The sequence below is a fragment of the Lagenorhynchus albirostris genome, chromosome 17 (assembly GCF_949774975.1).
Source record: "Lagenorhynchus albirostris chromosome 17, mLagAlb1.1, whole genome shotgun sequence".
NCBI classification, from domain to species: domain Eukaryota; kingdom Metazoa; phylum Chordata; class Mammalia; order Artiodactyla; family Delphinidae; genus Lagenorhynchus; species Lagenorhynchus albirostris.
Window position 1 is genome coordinate 60678265 of NC_083111.1, and position 26068 is coordinate 60704332.

Here is a 26068-nt window from a genome sequence, read left to right on the forward strand (position 1 = left end):
TGGGCATGACAGTGTTTCAATAAAACTTTATATGCAAAAGCAGGCCCACAGATCATAATTTGCCAGGCCCTAATTTAAAACATCTCTCTTTTGGACCACAGATTAGAAATCTCAACTTTACACGAGGCACAAAAACACACAAACCAAAAAAACCCAACCTAACACAACTCGAAATACATAATCACTAAACTTATTAATGTTTGATGATTTTTACTTCCATAGGGTGAAAAGCAGAGGAAAAGATCTTTCCCTGAATAAATATTAGTTTTAGCAAGCATATAATACCAGAATAGCAGTAAGCAAAACAAAAGGCCTTTACTTTAGCATGATTTAAAATAATCAACATGCAGGACTACAATGGGAAAATTTAGCTTTTATCAAGGTTTGATAAACATCTAATGGTGACTGCATACCAATGCCCATTAAGATAAATAAATGGGGACTTCCCTGGTGGTCCAGAGGTTAAGACTTCGGCTTCCAATACAGTGGGTGCAAGTTCAATCCCTGGTCGCAGAGCTAAGATCCCACATGCCTCTCCACCAAAAAACCGAAACGTAAAACAGAAGCAATATTGTAACAAATTCAATAAAGACTTTAAAAAATGGTTCACATCGAAAAAACTTAAATAAATGGATTAAGTGAGAGAACCTAAAATTTAAGACTACTACAGGAGGCTATGAAGAAATACAGAGCATTGTCTTAGATTATTCACATATATAAGAAAAATGGCAAAACCTACTAGCTTCCAAAGGCAAACCAAGAAAATCGAATTCAAATTCAGTTGTTTCTTCCCAAAAACAAATTTAAGATATAGAATAATGATGCTCTGCACTCAACACCCTTTAATCACTGGCTTCTACTTCATTAAATTTCTAAAATCAACACCATTTAGGTGGGAAAAATCATGGGATTTGGGACCAGGGACCCAAAGATCTCAACCCCTATTCTACCAACTGCCAGTTAAATGATTTTGGACAAGTTGGCCTCAGTTTCCTAATCTGGAAAATGGGATTGATAAAACCTTTAACTATGTAGAGTAAATGATTATAGGAAATGCACATATAATACACAGCGAACAATGCCCTGTAATTTTTTATTATTATTTAACATTAAATTGAAGTCTGTTCTAATCTCAGTGTTATTAAAGCATTTTTTAATGAGCTTCTTAAAGCACATGTTAATGAAAAGGTACAAAGGCCAATTATCTCAAGTCCATAAAAGAAGCCAGGTTCCATGGAGAACAGTATGAAGGTTCCTTAAAAAACTAAAAATAGAATCACCATATGACCCAGCAATCCCACTACTGGGCATATACCCAGAGAAAACCATAATTCAAAAAGACACATGCACCCCAATGTTCACTGCAGCACTATTTACAATAGCCAGGTCATGGAAGCAACCTAAATGCCCATCGACAGACGAATGGATAAAGAAGATGTGGTACATATACACAATGGAATATTACTCAGCCATAAAAAGGAACGAAGCTGGGTCATTTGTAGAGACGTGGATGGATCTAGAGACTATCAAACAGAGTGAACTAAGTCAGAAAGAGAAAAACAAGTATCGTATATTAACGCATATATGGGGAGCCTAGAAAAATGGTACAGATGAACTGGTTTGCAGGGCAGAAATTGAGACACAGATGTGGAGAACAAACAAATGGACAACAAGGGGGGAAAGCGGCAGGGGGTGGGGATGGGGGTGGGATGAACTGGGAGATTGGGATTGACATGTATACACTGATGTGTATAAAATGGATGATTAATAAAAAAATTTTTTTTTTAAAAAGCAGGAAAAAAAATTAGCTTCCAATGATCAAGATCTAAAATTAGTCAGACATTTTGCTTTGTTTATCTACCATATTTGCACTGAACAGCTATTTCTTGCTAATATTCTAAATTGAGAATTTTATAAAACAAAATTAATTACCCGAGAAAGCCACGTGACAATGTAAACTGTTCAGGAATGGATTCTGCTCCCAACTGTGCCACTAACAAGGAAACTGAGTAAGTCACTTCAAATGAACCTCTCAGGCTCCTAACTTGTAAATCAAAGAAATTGTGCTAACAATCCCTGGTCTTCTCCCTTGTCTTCCATATCTAAAATAGTTATTACTGAATTATAATTAAGTATCTCCAGATAGGTTGGTGAATATGGGAATAGAGATAACTTAATACTGCCAAAATGGTCTAAAGAGAAATCCCAACCATAATCCTATGTGAGTATTACACACATTTAATATTACAGTAGTTCAAATGAAACAAGGAGATCCTGACTGGTTTAAAATAAAACAAAATAAAATGCATATTGCACGGAAGTTTTTTAATAATGCTAATACTTAAGTGCCTAGAATAAAACAGCCTTGGTTAGTTTCTAGAAGTATTATCTTAATGAAAAAAAGATGTGTAGACCAAACTGCAATATCAAGGTTATATTAACCTCAGTAAGAATATACTTTGTTATTAAATGTTCAAGGTACTATGAGGATGTGAAGTCAAATGAGATAACATTTTATCAAAGTTAAAGTTGCTCAATTAAACGTTATATAGAAAATGAATGATAAAAAGAAATTTAAAAGACAATCTCATTTACAATAGCACCAAAAAGAATGAAATACTTAGGAACAAACTCAACCAATGCGGCACAACACTTGTATACTGAAAACTACAAAACACTGCTGAAAGAAAGTAAAGACGACACAAATAAATGGAAAGACATCCAGCCTGTATTCATGGACTAGAAGATTTAATGTTGTTAAAATGTCCATACTACCCAGTGTGATCTACAGATTCAATGAAATCCCTATCAAAATCCCAATGGCATTTTTTTTTTTGCAGAAATAGGAAAAAAACATCTAAAATTCACATGGCATCCCAAAGGACCCTAAATAGCCAAAATAATCTTGAGAAAGAAAAACAAAGCTGGAGACCTCACACTTCTTGATTCCAAAACATATTACAAAGCAACAATAATCAAAGGAGTATGGCACTGGCATAAAATTCCTAGAAGAAAATACAGGGAAGAACCTTCATAACACTGGTCTTGGCAATGGTTTCTTAGATGTTACACCAAAAGCAAAGGCAACAAAACCAAAAATAGATAAGTCAAACTATATTAAAGCTTCTGTGCAACAAAGGAAACAAAAGAGTGAAAGGAACAAAACATCTATAAACTATATATACGAGGAGTTAATATCCAGAATATATAAAGAACTCCTTCAACTGAGCAACAACAACCAAAAAAAATCCTAAAAAATTAACAAAGGACTTGAATAGATATTTCTCCTTCTAAAGAAAACATAAGAATGGCCAACAAGCATATGAAGAGATGCTCAACATCAGTAATATCAAGGAAATGTAAATCAAAACCACAATGAAAGATCGCCTCACACCTGTCAGAATGGCTATCATCAATAAGACAACAAATAACAAGTGTTGGCAAGAAGATCGAGAAAAGGGACCCCTCACACACTGTTGGTGGGAATGTCAACTGGTGTAGTCACTGTGGAAAACACTATGAAAGTTCTACAAAAAAAATTACATATAGAATTATCACAGGATCCAGCAAATCCCACTTCTGACAAGATTATATATCCAAGAGAACTGAAAATAAGATCTTGAAGAGACATTTGCAGCATTATTCACAGTAGCCAAGAGGTAAAAAACCATCTAAATATCCATCAATGAATGAATGGAAAAAGAAAGTATAGTATATACATACAAGGGAGTATTATTCAGCCTTAAAAATGAAGGAAATCCTGCTGTATGCTACAACATGAATGAGCTTTAAGGACCTTAAGCTAAGTAAAATAAGCCAGTCACAAAAAGAGAAATACTGCACAATTCCACTTATAAGTGGTATCTAAAGCAGTCAACCTCTTAGAAACAGAAAGTAGAACGGTGGCTGCCACGGGTTTGGGGAGGGCAAAAAGGGGAGGAGTTGGTCAATGGATATGGAGTTTCAGTTTTTGCAAAATGGAAGTTCTAGATATCTGCTCCACAACAAGTGGCATAAAGTTAACACTATTGTACACTTAAAGATAATTAAGCTGATAGATGTTATTTGTCTTAACTGCCATTAAAAAAAAAAGGTATCGGGCTTCCCTGCTGGCGCACTGGTTGGGAGTCCGCCTGCCGATGCAGGGGACGCGGGTTCGTGCCCTGGTCCGGGAGGATCCCACATGCTGCGGAGCGGCTGGGCCCGTGGGCCATGGCCGCTGGGCCTGCGCGTCCAGAGCCCGTGCTCCGCAACGGGAGAGGCCACAACAGTGAGAGGGCCGTGTACCGCCAAAAAAAAAAAAAAAAAAAAGGTATGTACAAAATGCGTTCTGAGAGTTCAGACAAGTGAGAAATTATTTTCAACTAGTTTTTTTTTTTTAATCCTTTAGGATACTGACCTTAGCCTTTGGTATGAGCTTTTAACTACTATTATTAGCCTGTGCTAACAAAGCAACTATACCTGTAGCACAAAAATAAAATGCTCCTGAAATACTTAAGGAGTGTCGTCTTTCTGAAGTAGATAGCTCAACTCATCTTTTCTTAAACAGTAAGCCAAATACTATAGTAGGAAATGGGTGTTGGACACAATGACAATCCCTGTCCTTCACAATGTATTTGGCAAGCTGATTTCATAATGGGAAAGTTAACTTCAGCACAGCTCCTATCCAAATTATGAGAATCACAAATTCCAAATAAGTAAAGTCCAGACTAATGAAGTGTTTTATAATAAATCTTCATTTCAGAGAATTTGTATAATTTTTTTTTCAAGAAACTCAGAACTAGGCAACCCTGATAGACTCCCAATAACAGAACATCAAAGGTTATGGTGAACATTGAATTAATAACCATTTGTGTGCACTGCAAAGACACAGTAAGACGAGTACCCTTACCTTCATCAAAGTCAGCATCATCTTCAGTGTGCTGGGGGAAAGGAAAGCAGTTGGTAATTTCAAGCCGATCTTCGACAACAAGGCCCAAAAGCACTCCTTGAACCACCTCAGTTCCCTGTCCTTCTTCTTGGTAATGTTTGATAATCTTTAATACCACCTAAAAGAAAACAAACAGAAAGAAGCTTAAATACCATCTTACAGTTTACACTTCCTTTATTTCAAAGAAAAAATAAAACTTGCCTAACCAGGGCTTCCCTGGTGGCGCAGTGGTTAAGAGTCCGCCTGCCGATGCAGGGGATACGGGTTCATGCCCCGGTCCAGGAAGATCCCACATGCCGCGGAGCAGCTGGGCCCGTGAGCCATGGCCACCGAGCCTGTGCGTCCGGAGCCTGTGCTCCGCAACGGGAGAGGCCACAACAGGGAGAGGCCCGCGTACCGCAAAAAAAAAGAAAAAAAAAAAGTGTCTATGTATAGCACTCACAACCTTCAAGTCAAGGGTCCCTAAAGGTCTGGCATCCAAGAGTTCCTTCACTCAAAACAAACAACATCACCTCAACCTGAGATCATTATAAAGTGATCCTGTTAACCTTTGTTAATAGTAAGATAATTTCCTGCCACAGATGATAAAAGTATCAATAAAACACAGAGATAAAGACCTCAATTGTCTGAATACCTAAAAGCAGAACCCTCTGACAAATTCTCAACACCTCAAGATGGTTCCTGAACAGAGCATCTAATTAATCAGAGGAAGCAACAATGGGAACATGTATCTAAGAAGAATCTGCTTGGTAACAGAGAACAAAAAGAGAACCCAGTCTCCAGCACTACCTAATTTTTCTCAACCAGAAGGATACACCAAATAATCTCTAATGGATTAGTCAGCTCTTACTATTACTCTCTCCTTTAATATTTCCATGAAGATAAAGAGGTAACATGATTGAACAAGTAATTAATTTAAAAGTTCACAGTAACAGTAATGATTAATAATAATTCCTACAATATGAGATTGGTAATATATTAATGGGCTTTGAATAGTGCTTGGCACGTAGTATTTATTAATAGTAGTCTATTATTCAGTACAAGCCCATGGCCTGAAGACTAAAGGGCAATACAGTCTACAATATAATGGAAAGTCCTCAGAGGGAAAAAATAAGTCTAACAACAAAATGATAATTAGTATCTTACTGATTAGCATTTAATTTAAAACAAGTATATTATTGACAGAAATAAATCATTGGTAACCAGTCAGTAACACAGGTTACAATTATTGAACACCATGTGCCAGGCAGTATTCTAATTATTTTACATGTATTATCAATCATGTAATTCTCACAACTACCTTAGGGAAAAGGCATTATTATACTCATTTTACAAATAAGAAAACTGAAGCAGAGAGAAGTAAATGACTAAAGATCACACATCCAGGAAATGGTAGAACCAAGATTTAAACCAAGTCAAACTCCAAAGCTCGTGTACATACTTTAACAAGGACATGACTTTCATATCAGTAACTTAATAATTAAAACCATGAGTTAGGAACAGATATGAAGCAAAGACTCTGTGATGAACAGACCCAAAAAGACTTTACACCAGTGTAAGATCCAGACCTCCTAAGAACAGCAAGCTGTCAGCAGGGAAGAGCTTCATGCAGAAGGACTGGCAGTACTAGTTGGTGTACTACTTCAATACTGTGAAGTGGGGAAAGTGTACAAACCTTACATATTCCTGTATAAAAGACCTCTCCACTTCTTGAAAGGCACAAAATGGGCTTAAGGGGTCATGCAGGAATAGGAATGATTTACAGCTCTAGCATTTATTAGCTGTGACCTTGGGAAAGCTATTTAATCTTCCTAAGTCTTAGACTTCTGACTTGCAAAATGGAGCTACTTCATATCATTATTGACACTGTTAAAAATGAGAAAATGTACAGTAAATACTTCACACAGGGTCTGCCATGTAATAAATGCTCAATAAATCATCAATATTACTGACTTTATCAATAAAAAGAAAACAGAACTGTTTAATTCCTATTCAACTTGACTCTCTGCCAAGAACAATCATTTCACACACTTAAAGAACAGAAGAAACATGAATGGCTAAGAAGGGATAAACAAAACTGATAGAGTTATCACAGACACACCTACCAACTTGTGTAGTTCACCTAGTTTCCTGGATACTTAACCCTATTAATGAGATCATTGAACCACAGTTGAAATCAAAGTAAATGAGAGATGCTAGAAGATACCTGAGCTTAATGTAGATCTTTGCACAAATCCTAGAACTGATTCCTAACAGCTGGTTCCTGTGTGTGCAAAAAACAGTATTGATGACTAGGGCCCAGCATACTTTCACAAAAAGTCCGGCCAAAATAACCTTATTTCCTTTTACAAAGAAAATAGAGATAAGAAAAAATAATTATTATGTTTAAAAACAAATTAGCATAGTTTAAAAATATCTTATGGGCTTCCCTGGTGGCGCAGTGGTTGAGAGTCCGCCTGCCGATGCAGGGGACACGGCTTCGTGTCCCGGTCTGGGAGGGTTCCGCATGCCGTGGAGCAGCTGGGCCCGTGAGCCATGGTCGCTGAGTCTGCGCGTCTGGAGCCCTGTGCTCCGCAGCAGGAGGGGCCATGACAGTGAGAGGCCCGCGTACCGCAAAAAAATATATATATATATCTTATACTGAAACACTGTCTTCACTCTTACCAAAGTGAACTGTAAAGGGGTTGGGAGCAATGTAACCAAACAGCATAGCAGCCTGATATGCTTGCCCCAAGAATCAATGCAATTTATACAGCATCCACAGAAGTACAGTGCTCCAAGTAGAAGAAATTATTATCTCACTCTTTCTAGCATCACTGACCTGTTACAGCCAGTTCTCTACAACAATCAAGAGAAAATTTACCAGTAACAGTATTCAACTGAGCAACGGGAAAAGCACAGTGGTTTAACCATCAGCTAAACACAATCAACATGAATAAGTATACCCCAAAAGGGCTAATTGTAAGAGAGAAAGTTTAAAACTCTGTGATGAGAACCAGTTCAATGAATTCAAATCTCTCTCCAGGCTACGGACATTCATAAAGAGCACTTTCCACAGGCTTCCCTGGTGGCGCAGTGGTTGAGAGTCCACCTGCCGATACAGGGGACATGGGTTCGTGCCCCGGTCCACGAAGATCCCACATGCCGCAGAGTGGCTGGGCCCGTGAGCCATGGCCGCTGAACCTGCGTGTCCGGAGCGTGTCCTCCGCAACGGGAGAGGCCACAGTGGTGAGAGGCCCGCGTACAGCAAAAAAAAAAAAAGCACTTTCCAAATAGTGAAGCACTAGAGGATGTGTCTTACTTTGAAAGACAAACTAAGGACCACAGGTGACAGTTTCAGAAAAGAGTATTTCAATTTTAAAGATGAATTCTCTCTAGCATTTATGGCTGCCCAAAACAGAAGCCTTTAGGAAAGGCCTGGTGATCACTAAAATGATCTTGCCAATTTAATAAAATCTGATGAAATAAAACATTCAGAAAGAAAACAACTTTATCAAAACTAAGCAAACTAATTCTTCATTTTGACATTTTAGAGCCTTCCTATTTCCTATATACACATTAAAATCTCAATTCTTTAGTTCAAAAAATAATGTACTGGAATTGCATTACAAACTTCAGAGTAGGCTCATTTAGATGTCAAAAGGAAATTCCTGAGCAGGAGGAAACTACTGACATACAGGCTTCTGAAATTCTACACAAATAACCAAGAACTTACTGTATATAGAAAAATATTCCATATATTATTGGTATTTATAAGAACCCATGTACTGCTCATGGTCTCCCCTCTTAAATGTTCTCGTAAAAATGAAGGGATGTTTTTACTCACTGCATCTTCAACACCCAACACAGGTACTAGCACATAAAAAATACTCAAAATATACTTGCTAAAGGAATGAATTGTAAACATTTATCAGTCACTTATGCCAAACACTCCACCAAGTGCCTCACATGCAATTACTCATTTAATCCTCAAAATCACTATACAAAGTCAGTAATATTATTTTCCCATTTTACAGAAGATGAAACAAATAATCTGACATAGATTTATTAAATCAGGAAAGTGAGATCTGACTTCTGACACCAAGGTACATTTAATTACTTACTTCACAGTTAACTGAGTAACTTTAGGCTCCAAATATGTTTTTCATAACAAGACTGAAACAGAATGCAGTGGCGACAGCTCTGGAAGAAGTCTCTGTAACTAAGTTGTAGACGCAGGGTTTCTGCATGGAGTAAGAAAAGTTCAGTGAAAGATTTACAGGGACCTGCAGCAAAAAGACTGAGGGAGGGCTTCCCTGGTGGCGCAGTGGTTGGGGGTCTGCCTGCCGATGCGGGGGGCGCGGGTTCGTGCCCCGGTCCGGGAGGATCCCACGTGCCACGGAGTGGCTGGGCCTGTGAGCCATGGCCACTGGGCCTGCGCGTCCGGAGCCTGTGCTCCGCGGCGGGAGAGGCCACAGCGGTGAGAGGCCCGCGTACCCCCAAAAAAAAAAAAAAAGACTGAGGGAATGGTACTGGTGGTCACATTTTTTGTGCCCTGATAAGAAGTATCATGAACAGGAAACTGCCGCTGATTGTAAGAATGCGATTCAGCTCTTTATCTCTAGCAGCACTATCCTCACAAGCCACAAGATGGGAACGTTCCACCACACATGTCCTGTTTCAGTCATGCTTACTAGCCTTTCATTTTTCTCTCCCTCCAACCAATCATATGCTTCTGTCCATAAAACAGTGCTGATATACTTTTAATTAATCCTGTTTATTGATGTCATGCTACCTGTTCTTACTCTTAAAAGCAAGATACATGAAAAACTTAATAGCTCCCCAAACAAAAACATACTCCTCTATTATACTTTGTTTATAAGCATCACAAATGTTCTTAGCTTATCAAAATGACCTGGGGAGGAGCTTTTTTAAATAAATGAAGAGAGGTCTTCACCCTGGCTACATATGACAGCCATCAGTATTTTTAAAATACTGATGCCTAAAACCCAATCCCTAAAAATCAGAGTTAGTTAACCTGGGTTGGGGTTCCTATACAGTTTTTTGGGTTTGGGGTTTTGTGGGCTTTTTTTTTTTTTTTTTTAGTTTTGGTTTCTATTTTTGTTTTTAGATTCTCCAGGTGATTCTAACATCCTACTTCATTCTAACTTTTAATGAGGTAGTATGGACCAGCCTTCCTTTTTTGTTCTGTTTTTTGTTGTTTTTTTTAATGAGGTGAGTTTTTTTGGTTTTGTTTTTTTGGCTGTGTTGGGTCTTCGTTGCTGTGCGCAGGCTTTCTCTAGTTGTGGTGAGCGGACTTCTCACTGTGGTGGCTTCTCTCGTCGCAAAGCACGGGCTCTAGGCGCACGGGCTCAGTAGTTGTGGCATACGGGCTCAGTGGTTGTGACACATGGGCTTAGTTGCTCCGCGGCATGTGGGACCTTCCCAGACCAGGGCTTGAACCCATGTCCCCTGCACTGGCAGGCGGTTTCTCAACCACTGCACCACCAGGGAAGTCCTTTTGTTCTGTTGTAACTTCTCAGGTGATTGCAATGCACTCAACTAGTTAAACCACAAGTTTTCTTTCCTGTTTTAAGACTCCCTGTGTTGCTAAAAAGTGAGTACACTGAGAAACACAGACCCAAGAATGAACCTTTTATTTATAAAAGCATAAAGAGAAACTCAAGCCCTACTTGGAAGGATCCCTACAATAAAAAAATGAGAGGAAAGGTAATGTGAGCAGTTCATCTGAAAAGTATTCACGTGTCTAGAGCAGAGTAAAACTTACTCTTTATAGCTTGACCCCATATTTATGACTACTTATGAACTACTACTACTTATGAACCGACCAGGTTCCTTTATCCTATAAATTAGCAGGTAAATGAAGATTCTTCTACAAATTATGCCTTACGGGACAGAAACAAACTGGCCAGCAGAATGTGAAATTACCAAATTCTTCTACACCTCCCCAACACTGTCATATTCGGAGTCTAAATGCTTATTAACCTCCTTGATATGCCCTGCATAGTAAGTACTGTTCTTGGAATAGGTCAGCAGTCTCTGGAACCATCTCCTAGCTTTCTGAAGTTCGCATGTTCTCAGGATGGGCAAATCTTGCCAAAGAATCCCAACTTGCAAGACAGTAAACAGACTCCCTGTCTGCTGAAAGTACCCTAGCGGAACCATTTTTTCCTACTATTGTTTACTATTCAGTGCAGACAATTTGAAAAAGCAAAGCAGACTATTTCTAATCTCCAATGAACAAAATACTATTTCTTTAAGTGTTTGGCATTTTAAAAAAAAATGAAAACCTAACTTTGCCCAAAAGGCTAAAAGCAACAAAGAATTTAACTTCCAAGACAAAAAGTATTCTCAATACTATAGGACAAAATATAAATAATAATCTAAAATATCCAAATAAATTAATTATACCAGAAGTCAATCAACCTAAACTTAGAGTTAATTAATAAGCATGATGGGTTAAATCTTCCATCCTTCCTGGAAAGGAACACTTAGCAGAATCTCTAATCAAAAGCACATCAGAAACTTTCAGTTCCATACCAGGGAACAATTTAAATCTTACCAAATTAAAGATTATGTTTTCTGATGAATTGGAGTAATTTTCTATCAAATATGATGTCTACAAAGACCCATTACTACAGAAAAACTTGGAAGCCCTGCATAGAATCACCAGAATTCTGTTATTTTCAGTTTCTTTCATTCACTCATTAATCCATTCACCCAGATATTTGCTGAGTGACTTCTACAGGCCAGTTATAGCAATGCCAGGCCCTGTGAATATGAAACTAAATCAAATACATAAGGCCTTTATTTTCATGGGACTTATATTTTAGAACATCAATTCTCACATATTTTGATCAAAGGACCCTTTTAACACTCTTAAAAACTACTGTGGACCTCAAAGAACTTTTATATTGATATTTACATATGAAAATTCAAACCAAAAATGTTCAAAATACCTTATTCACTTAAAACAATAAATGCCTCACAAACTAACTTAAATTACATTTTTATGAAAAATAACTACTTTCCAAAACAAAAAACTTAAAATCGGGATACAAAAATGACATTGTTTCACATTTCTGTAAAACATTTACCTTTTCAAAAATAAATTTTAATCAGGATAGGAGAATGACACTGTTTTAGTTTCGTAAATCCTATTAATGTCTAGCTTAATAAAAGACAACTGGATTCTCCTATCTGCTTCTGCATTCAGTCTTTTACATAACACATCATGTAACATCTGAAAACCTCCATTAAACACTCATGAACGAATGAGAGTAAAAGTGACAAATAATGTTTATAGTTATTATTATGAAAATAGTTTAGATCTCAGACACCCTCTAAAAAGAGTGTTGGGGTTTCTCACAGTTTAAGAACACTATTCTAGAATGACAATTAAGAAAATTAACGTGCGTATACATTGTTAAAAGCACTATGAAGAAAACAGAGAAATGTGCTGTTAGCTAGGTTGATCTGGAAAAGGCCTCTCTCTGAGATGACCCCTGAGCAGAGAGCTGAAGAACAAGCAGCCAGCCCTACGAAGAGCTGGGTGAAGTGAATATTTGCCAACTATGGGTTTTAAACACTAGTTCAAAAAAATACTAATATTTGTTTTTCATAAAATATACAAGTTGTATTTTAAGGGAACAAAAAGGCCTAAAGAGGGATGAACAGTAGGGTGGGAGTAGTACACTTTCATGTTTTTACCAAAAGCTCTGGTATATAAATAATAAACCCAATGTCCTAGCAGACTCAGTTACATCCTAAGATACTACTACATAATTCAAAACTAACAATTTCATATCATTTTTGTTGATGAATTATGAAACAATATATTAATAAAATCCTTTCAGGAAAGGTTTGCCACGGCTTTTATAATCAGCAATATTTCTAATACCACTGTCAAGGTTAATCTTTACCTGGTAAACATAGGTCTACGAAGTTACCACCCAAAATTCTTCTAATCAAGGTAGCAACTCTAATGAAGTTCAAAGTTATAAAGTAATTTAAGAACTGAATCTGGAACTTTCTGGCCTTGCGATATATGAATACGAAGTACCTCAACCCCCTCTACTCCTGTGTGCATGCAGAAATGATGAATAAGCTGCATTTCTGAAAAGCTTACGAGACAGTCAACCAAGCTAGAAGAGAAAACTCACAGACCAGAGCATTAGCCCTGTGAGTTAACACAGCAGTATCCAAAGGTACATCAGACCTAGATACAATCCCCAAGGGCAAGGAACTGGGCTGCAGCCCAATCTCTGTCCTGGGTCAGCAGATGGGGTCTTGACTTGTTTGACTCAAGGAAGTGGAAACTAAGACCTTTCCAAAAAGCTAGAGCTCCATGAAAATTGTTGGTGGAAAGATAGAAAACAGTAATTGCAGTATCGTATAGTTAAATATAAACTTACTACATGATCCAAATTCCTACTCCTCAGAATTTACCCAAGAAGAATAAAAACATATTCACACAACGATATGTTCACAAATGTTCACAGTAGCACTATTCATAATAGCCAAAACCTGGAAGCAACCCAAAAGTCTACCAAACACAGGTGGATAAACAACTGCAATAGGCTATCCATTCTATGGAATACTACTCAGCACTAAAAAGGAACAGAGTTGGCTTCCCTGGTGGTGCAGTGGTTGAGAGTCCGCCTGCCGATGCAGGGGACACGGGTTTGTGCCCTGGTCCTGGAGGATCCCACATGCCGTGGAGCGGCTGGGCCCGTGAGCCATGGCCGCTGAGCCTGTGCGGCCGGAGCCTGTGCTCCGCAATGGGAGAGGCCACAACAGTGAGAGGCCAGCGTACCGCAAAAAAAAAAAAAAAAAAAAAAAAAGGAACAAAGCATCAATACAACAACAGAGAATCTCAAAAACATTATACTGAGTGAAAGAAGTCAACAAAATGCTATGTACTATATGACTTCCTTTATATGGAATTCTAGAAAAGGCAAAACCACAGCTGATAAGTGGTTGCCTTGGGGCCAAGGTGAGGGGGAGGATACTGAGGGCCGAAGGTCACAAATAATTGTATAATTGTGGTTCCCATTATATAATTACTTACAACTACTAAAGTTCATCAAACTGAACATTTAAAATGAGTGGGTTTTATTGTGTATAAATAATACCTTAACTTTAAAAAACTGTATGTACTTTTAAAATGTCTATATGATGAAGAAACAATTTATATGTGCCCACTCCAAATTTTATCCCCAATTTCAAAGATCCCCTGAAATGCTATAAGGAACTAGATTAAGAACCACTGCTATATTCTGACATTATTTATATTTTATATGTGTATATATAAACTCAAGTTTAAAATAACTCAAGTTTATAATAAGCCTAAGTAATCAAAAATAAATCTGTATTATTTTAGAAGTCAAAGTGTAACATTCAGAATTTTTCTTTTGAAGTATTTTAGAATTTAATGAGATTAATTAATTAATAGACAATTTCAGTTACCTAGAAAAATCTGTTTATATAAAAATAATTCACCAGAAATTGGATGTCTACATGTTTACAAACAAACACACACACCCCCAAAAAAAAGACATGGCTAAAAAATATCCTCACTACCCAAACTCCTACATTAACAAGTATACTTCTCCACGTCTATAAACCCTAAAAGCAAACATTCAAACCTGAAGGTCACAAAGGAACTGAAGGAGATCTAAGAACCTCTTAAAATCAAATGCAATATTTTGTGTCTACATACTTAAGGGCATTTTCTTGGAAAAAACGTCCATGGCATTTGCCAGATTCCCAGAGGCCCATGACATACAAAGGGTTAGAAAGAGTTTTAAAAAGTAGTAAAAAAAATGTATTATATATGTGCAGTTATGCATTTATGTTTGTATGAACAAGAATGGTGTGGAAGGACATACCTTTTCTTCTATGAATTTTTGTATTATTTACTTAGTCCTAATAAGCATGTATTTGTTTTTAATTCAAAAAACATCAAATAAAAAAAATTAAGGGAAATGATTTTAAAATACAGCAATCACTGCAATTTACTGTATGGAGTTGCACAAAGAAGAGCAAACTAATTTAATTTCCTTTTTTGACAGTGCTCCTGAGTTGACAGAATGGTGTGGACATAATGTATCTTGATTTTAGCATGTTCTTTGGGGTACATTAAAAAAAAATATGGACTGAATGAAGCATGGTTAAGTGGCTCTGAAAGGAAAAGGAAAAGAAAAAGAAAAAATCCACACACTATAAGCCTGAGCACCTGCTGACTTTAAATTCTAATCTCTTGTTGATACGGTTACTCTTCAACTCAATTCACAGATGTCGCTGCACACATACAAAAATTACCAGAAAATATGCATATGTACACACCATCAAGGTGAAAGAGGTAACTTCCAGATACATAGACTGGTTTTCAACAAGCAGACAGATCTGTTTAAGAGAAGCCTAACCTAAGCCAATTATAAATCAGCAAAATATCAATTCAAACTTATGGCAATAAATCTTCACCAGGAAAAGCAGCAGGTTTCCCACTGTCTCTGTACTACACATAAAAAGGATCTGTTGAAAGCCCAGTTTAAATGATTTGGGACCTAAGTAGTTCCAAATTGTTAGAACTATACCATCTATCATTTTTAACCTTCTTTTATAAACCTGAGCTCATAAGGACTGCTCTGAGGTTGCAACCTGTACTGTGCACCTAGGGTAAACAAACACTGAATCTATTTGTTCATCTTGTTAGAGTTCACACATAAGAAATGTTGACATTATTAAAATGTTTTACCATTAAACCTGATAATAAAAAAAGTAAAAGTAGTGGTATTTAGTGATCACAATATTATTTTAGGTAGGTTCTACTAAATATTATTAGTTATAGGAAGTGGCCTTCCTCTGGTTATAGGAAGATGCTATTATCTAAAATAGGCATAAAAATCATTTATAACAGTGCTTCTCAAACTACAAGCAGCAAAGAACTCATTTTCCTCCCGTCTACCACAGACCAGTATTTTAGTCAAAGAATAAAAATTACTTACTAGACAGTGAAAACATATTTTTAAAGACATAGAGAATACAAGCCCAGGGGTCACAAGCTTGGCTACAAAGCAGTATTAAACTGCTGTCAAAGTTTCTAAAGACTTAGTCTGAATCCCGTGCTTGTCTCAGGCAGACCAGTAACAGTTCACACTTAATCAGCACTGGTTTCTAGAACCTGTAACGTTAGGCAGGTACAGTTCTCTCCCAACTCCAGGAGTGGAACATTGAGAGTTTATAATCAAACACTTCCTAATTTATGTCACTGATAACGAAGTCTCTCAAAATATAACATTATCTCAATAGATGTGAACTCTAAACTGTGTAGCTATCAAACCCATAGCTTCCCCCCCAACCCCCGCTTGCTACAGGAGAGGACAGGCACTTGCTGGGCTCAGACCACGATTCTCTTAGTTTTGATTCTATTCTGAACTCTGTATTTTTAAGAAGGGTAAAAACAAACTCATTTCAGCAGCAGAACTTCACTTTGAATCACATGCTCTGTAAGACAGAAGTAAGACAGTAAATCATTTATCAAGTGAGCAAGCCCAGCTAAAGCCCCAACATGCAAACCTTGATTTGCTGTCTTCCATTTGTTGTCTAGTACACAGTAACTCTAGAATTAATCTTTATTTTTGTGGAAAAAAAATAATGTTCAAGTGAGAGAGAAAACTTTAGTAAAAGCTTAAAATTAATTCTTACAAGTACACACAAATGTGAACCTCTGGTCTGTACAAACAGGAAAACCATATAGCATAGTTTAGTCTGGGCACTAGAATTCAAAATTAAGCTTGATCCGTGGCCTTAAGCAGGTTACCTTACCACCTATCTCCTATGGAGATAAATCAGTCAGTACCTATTCTCACAGCATAGTTACAAGGATTAAAAAATAACCCACCCAAAGTACCTATCACACTGTGCCTAGTAAAGTCTCAATAAATGTTAGCGACTATTACAACCACTAGTTTACAATAAATATTTTACCTAATCTCTTTCATTCATCCATCGTGAGTGACTAGAATATGCCAGATACCCTCATGGCACTTACCCTTGTCTCCTCAGAATGTTCACAGTCTATTCCTCAGAGATTTTTTTCAGTCTTATAAGATATAAATATGACTTATTAAAAATCAGCCACTTAACGCCAAATTTCCATTTTTGTTTAGACTTACCAGGCATCTGTACCTAGAGCTATCTCTTATAACAACCAATACCACAGGGTTTCAGGGCAAGATTTTTTTAATCTGCATTAAAAAGTCAAGAGTGTGAGTAAATTGATTAATTGATTTATTCAAAATATTGTGTATGGATAGATGGATGTAAGTTTCCTTAAAAACATCATTATCCTTGCTAAAAATAAAGACTAGATCCACCACAAGAGTTTCTTAAAAGTCTGAAATAAAAAGGTAAAGCCCAAACTGCACCAGTTGCTAGCCAGACAGAAGAGGTCAGACAGGATGCATGATTCCTAGCTGGCTTTATTCCAGTTTTGTAGATTCTGGGAAGTAAGGTCCACAGCCTGAATTTCTCACATCAATCACCGTCAAAGAACAGCTATTACTGTAGAAGAATTTTAGTCTCAAAGAAACTGTAATGCCACAGAATCTCCCCTTAGCATATTCTGTAAAGTCAATATCTAGACTTTCATTTAATTCTGGCTTCTCTCACTGACTGATCTGTGAACTTGGCAGTTTTCTTATTTGGTTAAGCCTGGATCATTTTTTCTAACACTGAACAAAGAAGGTAGTTACTGCCAAAATGTAAATTCAAAAAACAGAAAGCAGCATTAGTCTTAAATTTAACACATTTTATGGCTCAAGTGGGATGGGGTTCCATTTCATAACTGGCTGAGTCAAATAATAAATAGGATTTAAATCACTGCTGTTAAGTTTTGATGTGAAAGAAATTCAAGTAACTTCAATAAGAAGAAGAAGGAAAAAAAAAAGATATTTTGCTCCTGACACATATGGGATCAGTTACAATGTTCCAATACACTTAACCAATATCGCTTCTATAATATTGCAGTTGAAAGACTGTATTTCATAATTATTCTCTTGGATCTAATGCTCATTGATGGTCCACAGTTTTAAAGTTAAATCAACTATTAATTGTTGGGGAAAGGGGAAGAAGGACAACGCAGCCTCAAGAAATTCAACAGAATATCTCTGCTCTCATCATAAAAATTAGTCATCAGAAAGTACAATGATGCAATCAAACATACAAATGTATAATTTCAATTAAATGTTAACTGAGAAGGATATTTAACTTATAATATTAAATTTTTACTTTACCAACTCAATATACATAACCAAGAAGCAAATTTTCCCACATATAGCTAGAAGATAATTTTCCTAAAGTAAGAGGCTTAGCTGGAACAAAATTCATTTCCCCTCTCACACAAAACAAACAAAATTTCAAAGCTGTTATGAGCTGTCTGCTTCCCAACACAGTTTAAGCTTATTATATTCAGGAGCGTGAACCACTGCTTAATTAGAAGGCCTTAAGGTGATTTTTAGGTGCTTCGATTACAGTTTGTTTCTGCTTCCTTAACAGGAGGCAATACTTGCCAAAATAGGTCCAGAAGGAAACATTCAAAAAGAGTAACTGCGACTCTGCCCCGAGAAGAGGGTGGGTGAAGATAGGAATGAAAGTGACAGTTTCTTTTCACTACCTACTCTTTTTTGCGTTTTGATTTGTGTACCATGTGTACCCAGAGAAATGGCTGTGTTTAATTAAACAGGTTTAATAAATTAAAAGCACTTCAACTTTCCAGCATAAAAAGTATACCACAATAATCCCAGGGGAAGGTGATTATTCACCTTATTTATCCTCAAGAGGTCCTTCAGAACAAAACTGAAGGTTATGCATTTCTGAACAAAATCTAAAATGGGTTTTCTTCTACCCAAAAGAAAAAGATGTTGGTTTTGTTTTAAAGGCTACCCTTAAGCCAAACTTGAAAACAGTATATCTACAAGCTCTCATTTGGAGGCTATAAACAAAAGGTAAAGAGGATCTTAAAAGTCAGGCTGTAAAGTTTGATTTTATTTTGTGTAATATGGATTTTTCCAAGGAGTTTCTGCATTCTAGGACCACAGCTACTAAGTAAGTGACTTTAAGAGAATCCAAGGGAAACCCTAAGGAACAATCAAAGATAATACCAGAAGACTGGGTGACTTGGGCAGATCTGCGAGTGTTATCACTATCAGACAAGAAATATTTACTGAATTGATTAATCACTGCAACAAGCATACTAACATGCATACTTAATTTTAAAAATAAAGACTAAGATTTTTAGAAACCGTAACTTTCAGGTGGCAATGGTGTCAAGAAACAGCACTCTATACTCTGTAAGTGGGAAAGCACACTGAACTATACAACTATTCTGGAGAGCAGTTTGGCAACGTGCTTAATATGCTTAAAAATGTGCACAACCACCTTTAACCCATTAACTTCAACTATAGATATTTATTAAAGCATTGAAGAAACGCTAGAAAAGAAAATTCTGAACTCTTAATAGTGTACCCACCCTCAAGTTATGAGCATATAAATTAATTTCCTTTGTGTTTTTTCTATTTCTCCAAATTTTTCTTACTATGAACGTATACCATTTTTTGTTTTCTAAAACATCCAATTTTAGCACATTACTGCTATCCCATAGATAAACAAACAGTTGCTACTTATATCAAATGACACTAGTTGGGGACAGGGATAAAAGGTAAAGGTATTGAGAAAAAAAAATGTTTCGTATTAATCATCAAGATACAATGAATACCTGTGGCTTTTGGTACTATTTGGGAGGAAAATAAATCCTTAAAATTTTATGCTAAAATACAGTTGATATTCAGACTCAAAGAGCAACAAAGTTTTATATTTTAAGTTAATACTGAGTTACCACTATTTTGCTAAATCCATTTTTTTTTTCCTTGTATGCTTGGGCTTGGTACCAACATCAATAAAACCCCAGAATACGGCTCTGGTATATACCAGTACGCACTTCAGCCCTTCGGTTTTGATGAAACAAGTACAGTTTGTCATCAAATAGATGGATATGTAAATTACACTATACTTTGCTATCAAGTCTAATCTTTACAGGAGATAACCATTTTATAGAACAATCTTCTACAAACAGTAGTTTGCAGGGGGAAAAGATAAAGCTACTTTCTCTTTAAGTATATTTTCCCATATCCTGCCAAATGAAATAATATCCAAGTACTGTAATTTAAATATTTTACAAAAACAAAATTATGAACTAATTTCCCAGAGAAAAGCAAATGCAACCAAGTTTTCATGTAGTGCTGAAATCAGGAACTTTTATCTAAAAAGCTATCTAAAGGAGACTTGGTAAAGTAAAAGTTAGAGTATCTGACCACAAAAATAAGAACTGGCAAACACCCTCTTCAAAGCCTAATGATTTATAGAGGCTTTTCTCCCCAATATCGGTGCTAAAGGCCCAGAAAAAGGTTGCCAAGGCTTAAAATATCTGGATAAACTTATGGAATCCTGGATAATAAGATCAGAACTTCTAGTTATACAGGAGCTAGCTGAAGCCAAAGGTGACAAGAAAGCAAAAGATAAAAAACCAGTAGTCTGATGTAAAAGACTTACTGTGCCCACACCTTTTAATGTCGAAGCAGGCATTTGGGAAGTGATATATGCCATTTCATCTGGACTGCAACAACTATAGTTTAAATTTCTCATTATATTCCATTTACTTGGTCAGGCATCCAGTTTGGATTCCCATTGTAACTAATACCAACTATTAAAATCAATCCCAGCTACTAAAACTGTTATTGACAATGATTAAACATCAGTAGGAAATTTTATATGTTAAGCTTTTATTTATTACAGTAGGAAGGCCATGCCTTATCCTCACATTAAAGCAGAACAAACTAAGGTCCAGAAATGCTATTTATTAAATCATCTCCATGTGAAGTACCACGTATGCTAAGCTCCTTCAATCATCCCCACAAAGCTACAAGGAACAACACTAATATAGCTCGTCACCAATGGTGTACATGCCATAAACACAGGAAGCAAGCACTGTCATGAAGTTTTTTTAAAAAAGGAAATGGATTTCAACAAGCTTTCTCGCCTTAAGGGAAAGAAACAATGTCCAGGATGTCTGCAGGGTTATCCAAACCTTGGAAGCAACGAGAGATGAAAAAGTCAGATGGACTTAGGTTTGCCTACCTAAGGCAGGTAAACTACCTTACTTACAGATACCTACTAGTACTCTGCCTGACTCTCCTTAATATACAGTAAACCTTTCATTAACAGCATATGATTACACGCCAAGATGAGCAACACAAGCTGTCACCGCAAAAAGTTCAGAGAAAGGAAGAGATCGACGTGGCCCAGGGCAGTACTACTCAAACATTAATATGCTATAAATTACCTGAAACAGTAGATCAGGAAAAATTCTGAAATACTGTATTTCTGCATTTCTAACAAGCTACCAGGCGAGGCCAATTCTGCTTGTCTTGCTGGTCTTTGGACCATACTTTGAGTATCAAAAGTATAATGTACATAAGTAAGGTAAGATTCAGCCTGGTTTGGGGGGAACAAGGTGGGTTTTACATGAAAAGTCCAATAGGAAGAATTAGCTTGATCTTCTCTAGGAACAATGAGACCACTTGACTACAATGAAGACTCACTCATCCGTTCTACAAGGATATACTGAGCACTGACTCTGCACAATGTACAACAAAAGACACACTGACAAGCCTACTGAAATGTACAATTAAGATTATTGAGAGATATCATTTCACACAACGAAAACAAGCCATCTAACTGTCCATTAACATTTAGATGAGGAAAATTATGTTCTAGTCATACAATGAAATGCTATATAGTAATGAAAATGAATGAATTATAGCTCCTCACTCTAGAACAGAACAATCTCAAAATCATGGTATGAGATACGCATATATATGATTCAAGACACAGGCGAGGGCTTCCCTGGTGGCGCAGTGGTTGAGAGTCCGCCTGCCAATGCAGGGGACACAGGTTCGTGCCCCGGTCCAGGAAGATCCCACATGCCGCGGAGCGGCTAGGCCCGTGAGCCATGGCTGCTGAGCCTGCGCGTCCAAAGCCTGTGCTCCGCAACAGGAGAGGCCACAACAGTGAGAGGCCCGTGTACCGCAAAAAAAAAAAAAAAAGAGAGACACAGGCAAACATATACTATGATTTAATTAATATTTCATTTTTTGTTAATATAAACAGAACAAACTAAACAAATTGGGAATACTCTGTGTGGTGAAGCTATAGAGAAAACTAAGAAATCACTGAAACAAAGCTCACAGGAGTGATTATAGGTTTCAAAGAAGGGATGGGAGAAAAGGATGAAACAGGGGAAGGGGCTTCAAAGGTACTCAATGTTCTATTTCTCAAGTTAAATGCCAGGTAAGTGGATGTTTACTTTGTGATTATTTAAATTATGTACTACAGACACTATTTTGCATGTATAATATATCTTGATTTTTTTTTTTTTACAGTTTTTTGATAATGTTATCAATGACCTTTTTAAAAACTAAGTCAGGGACTTGGTGATGGCAGATTCTAGTAGCAGTGAGTTAAAAAAAGAATGGAAGACCACAAATATAGACAAATTCTTTAACCACTGACTTCAAGGAAAAAAGTGGGGACTAAGAATGCACACAAAGTACTAAGTAAAAAGAGACAGGGCTGAACATTTTAATATGGGAAAGTCTGACAATGGTCACATGTTAAGAGAAAGGTAACATTAAAGATACAGAAAAAAATTGATGAAACAGGACTAAAGCTTAGAAAGGAAAGGCTCAAGAAAATAAGAAGAAAAATTGGCCCTGGCCATTACCAAGACACTGGAAACAAATGTGATTAAACATGAGGCTAACCAAATTAGTCCTGTGTGGCTGGAATGAACCGTTCCTACATAGAAGCTTGGAAATAGTAGCAAATAAATGTGAACACAAAAGCAAGGACAACATCTTGGTGGGCCTTGAATTCATTGCAAAGTCACTAAAAACATTTCAAGGGACTTCCCTGGCAGTCCAGTGGTTAAGACTCTGAGCTCCCACTGCAGGGGGCACAGGTTCAATCTCTGGTCGGGGGAAACTAAGATGCCACATGCTGTGCAAGGCGGCCAGGAGGGAAAAAAAAAACCATTTCAAGAGGAAAGTTAACAAGGTCTGAACGTTCACATTAAGTGAATGTTTTAATAAAAGTATGCAGGCTAAGAAAACAAGTCAAGATGCCATTAAAATAATCTTTATAAAAGAAGATATCGGGACATGAAACAGGAGCAGTACAAAATTCATCAGTTTATCCTATCTATGTCAATTAACCTGTTCAGTTTTGGGAACAGAATAGGTGAAAAACCATAATCCCTGCCTGCCCTCAGTAGCTTACATTCTAGTGGGGGAGACAAACAAGAAAGCAAACAAGACAATTACAGGCAGTAGAAAATACTACAAAGAAAATAAAGGTGATGTATGAAGAGTGATGGGGATGGGGCTATTTTTTACCGGGTTGTTAGGCAAGGCCTTTCTTGAGATGCTGACATTTAAGCCAATACCGAAAGGCTCAAAAGAAGCCACGGAGAAGGAAAAATATTTGAGAGAGTATTTCAGGCCAAGAAAACAAAACTCTGAAAGCTCACTGTGACTGAAGCCTAGAAGAAAGTATGAGGTGAGTTTGAAGAAAGAGACGAGAGTAGCAGGACCCTCAAGTCTGTATAAGAAGTGGTTGGTGGCATAGAGATGAGAAGCAGATGAATTTGATATATTTTGAAGGTGAAACAAACAGAATTTGCTGAGGGTAAAAAAAAAAGAACATGCATACATTAATCCCTAGGTTTTGACTTTTTCAAATGGAGAGATAGTAGTTCCATTTGACTTTTTCAAATGGAGAGATAGTAGTTCCATTTATTAAGATGGGAGAGACTGCGGTAAGATTAATGCATGGGAGAGAAGAAGGAGAGGGAGAGTCAATAATTTTATTTTGGACACGTTAAATTTGAAGTACCTATGAGATATCCAAACAGTGATAGCAAGCAGGCAGCTAGATATATAAGAGTGGCATTCAAGAACCAAGTCTGGCAAGAAATATAAATCTAGGAGTTATCAAAATACAAATATTTAAAGCTTTGAAAAGGGGCCTTAAAGAAAGTCTACCACTGTAACTTCTACAAATAATAACAGCAGCTAAAATTAAATGGTAACACGTTTTACCATTTAATTTACCAAGCACAAAGAGATTAAGTAACATGCCCAATGTCATTCAGCTAATTTTAGAGCTGGATTCCAACCCAAGCAGTCTGACTCCAGAGTTGTGCTTTCATCTACTTTGTCAAGCAGAGACCAGGTGGAAGGAAGCTTAATCGCAAATCTTGAGGCACTCCAATGTTCACAGATAAGGAAGGCATAAAAGATATTTATTCCAATTACGCGGTTTCAGGTAAGCGCTGAACCACAGGCTCAAAAGTGGCTACAAAGTAAATCTCCACTTGTGAAGTTACAGATGTCAGATGCCAGCAGTGAAGCAATAAAGTTTACTCTCCCCTTCCAAAAGCCCTAGAGTCCTAGGTCCCTCTCGACACCTCCGTCACCTACTTCTCTCCCAGAAGAGTCATTCTCCAAATAGCCTCTCCCAGGCATCTCAAAACAAGACCCCAAGAATCTGTCACACACACACCCTAGCCTAGGTCCCCTTTCTCAGCCCTCACCTCCCCCACCAGATGGCAGAGAAGGCGGCCGCGTCTCCCGAGCAGAAAGTGAAGATAAAGAAAGGTTTTAGGGAAAACCCTTGTCCCAGCCTCAGCAAGCCCAGTGGGGAGGCTGCCGGGAAGCACGTCTGGCGGAACCGGGCTGGGAACTGAGCTCCCCACGTGGGCCTGGGGAGACGGAACCCCACTCACCAAGCCATCTATCTGCACTTGCTTCACGGCTGAATCTCCGGACCCCGCTTTGCCTTTGCCTTTCCCTGCAGCGCCAGTGGTGGAGCTGGAAGAGGTGGCAGCAGAGCCGGTGCCTTCCTTGCGGGACGCCATGTTTTCTGCCGGACAGGAAAAGAGAAAAACGTGAGTAACCGGAAGCGGAAGTACAAGCTTCACGTGACGTCAGACGCAGTCTGTCGTTCGAAAGGCGGAGCTCTTAGGAAAGGCCCAGGGAGGCCCCACCTCCTTTCTCACTTCAGTCACCTTCTTCGGCAACGGAATCCTCTGCACATGCGCGTTGTGCGTTAGCGGCTTTCAGAAAGCTTTACGAAAGGAAAAATGGACTTTTTAAAATGTTTTGCACTTTATGTTTAGTCGGTCTCCACTAGGCAGTTGATCATAACTGCATTATAGCTCACATTTATGTAGCGTCCTATTCGTAAAAAATGCTTTTACTTCTAATTTTTTAAATTAATCCCCATTTCCAATCTTGGGAACTATGAAGAGCTATACAAACTCCCATGTTAGGAAATTGAGACGTGATTTGTCTAACGTCATTCTGTTCATTAGTGGTGAGCCATATTGCAGTTTGTTTAAAATTTCTTTGCAATTTTTGTCCTTTTAAATATCCCACTAAGATTTTCCAGTCATGTATGCTAAACACACTACATGGGTTCTTGTAATCTGAACAAAGACAGTGTATGTGGGCCCTCTGCATGAAATAGCCCAGAGCCAAAAGATACAAACACAGAGAGAGAGAAAGAGAGAGAGTGAGAATGAAGTAGAATTTTAAACAGGAAATCAATATGATCATCACCCTAACTAGAAAGGGTCTAGAAGCAATGACATTCCTTCACTTGGATTCCTAGTTTCCTTCCTATCTCACTGACTGATCCTTTCTTCTCAGTCACCATTGCTGATTTCTTTACCCTTCCCTATTTTAAAATTAAAATTTAATTTATTTTAATTAAATTAATTTAATTTAAGAACAGCAGTAGTGTTCAGTCCTTGTACATCTTCATTCCCTTATCTTTACTCCCTATCTCAAGGGTCATCATGCAATGCTGATGATTCCCAAATTTATATTTCCCCAGACCTCTCCACTGAACTCCACACCAGCATATCCATCTGTCTATTCAACATCTCCACTTAAATGTCCCACAAGCACCTCCAACTTAACCTTTCAAAAATTGAGCTCCAAATACCACCTCCCTCGA

The 26068-nt window shown here is 37.5% G+C and overlaps 1 protein-coding gene across 2 annotated transcripts in view; it reads right to left on the reverse strand.

Annotated features, from left to right (window-relative positions):
• The window catches only part of EIF3H (eukaryotic translation initiation factor 3 subunit H), an 86930-nt gene extending 61932 nt beyond the window's left edge, over window positions 1–24998 (reverse strand). For both annotated transcript variants that reach the window (XM_060128154.1, XM_060128151.1), the window contains exons 1-2: window positions 24834–24998; window positions 4892–5048 (exon numbers count right to left, since the gene is read on the reverse strand). In XM_060128154.1, the coding sequence (XP_059984137.1) occupies window positions 4892–5048; window positions 24834–24965 (289 nt within the window). In that variant the 5' untranslated portion in view covers window positions 24966–24998. The remainder of the gene's footprint in view (window positions 1–4891; window positions 5049–24833) is intronic.
• Window positions 24999–26068: the final 1070 nt, after the last annotated feature.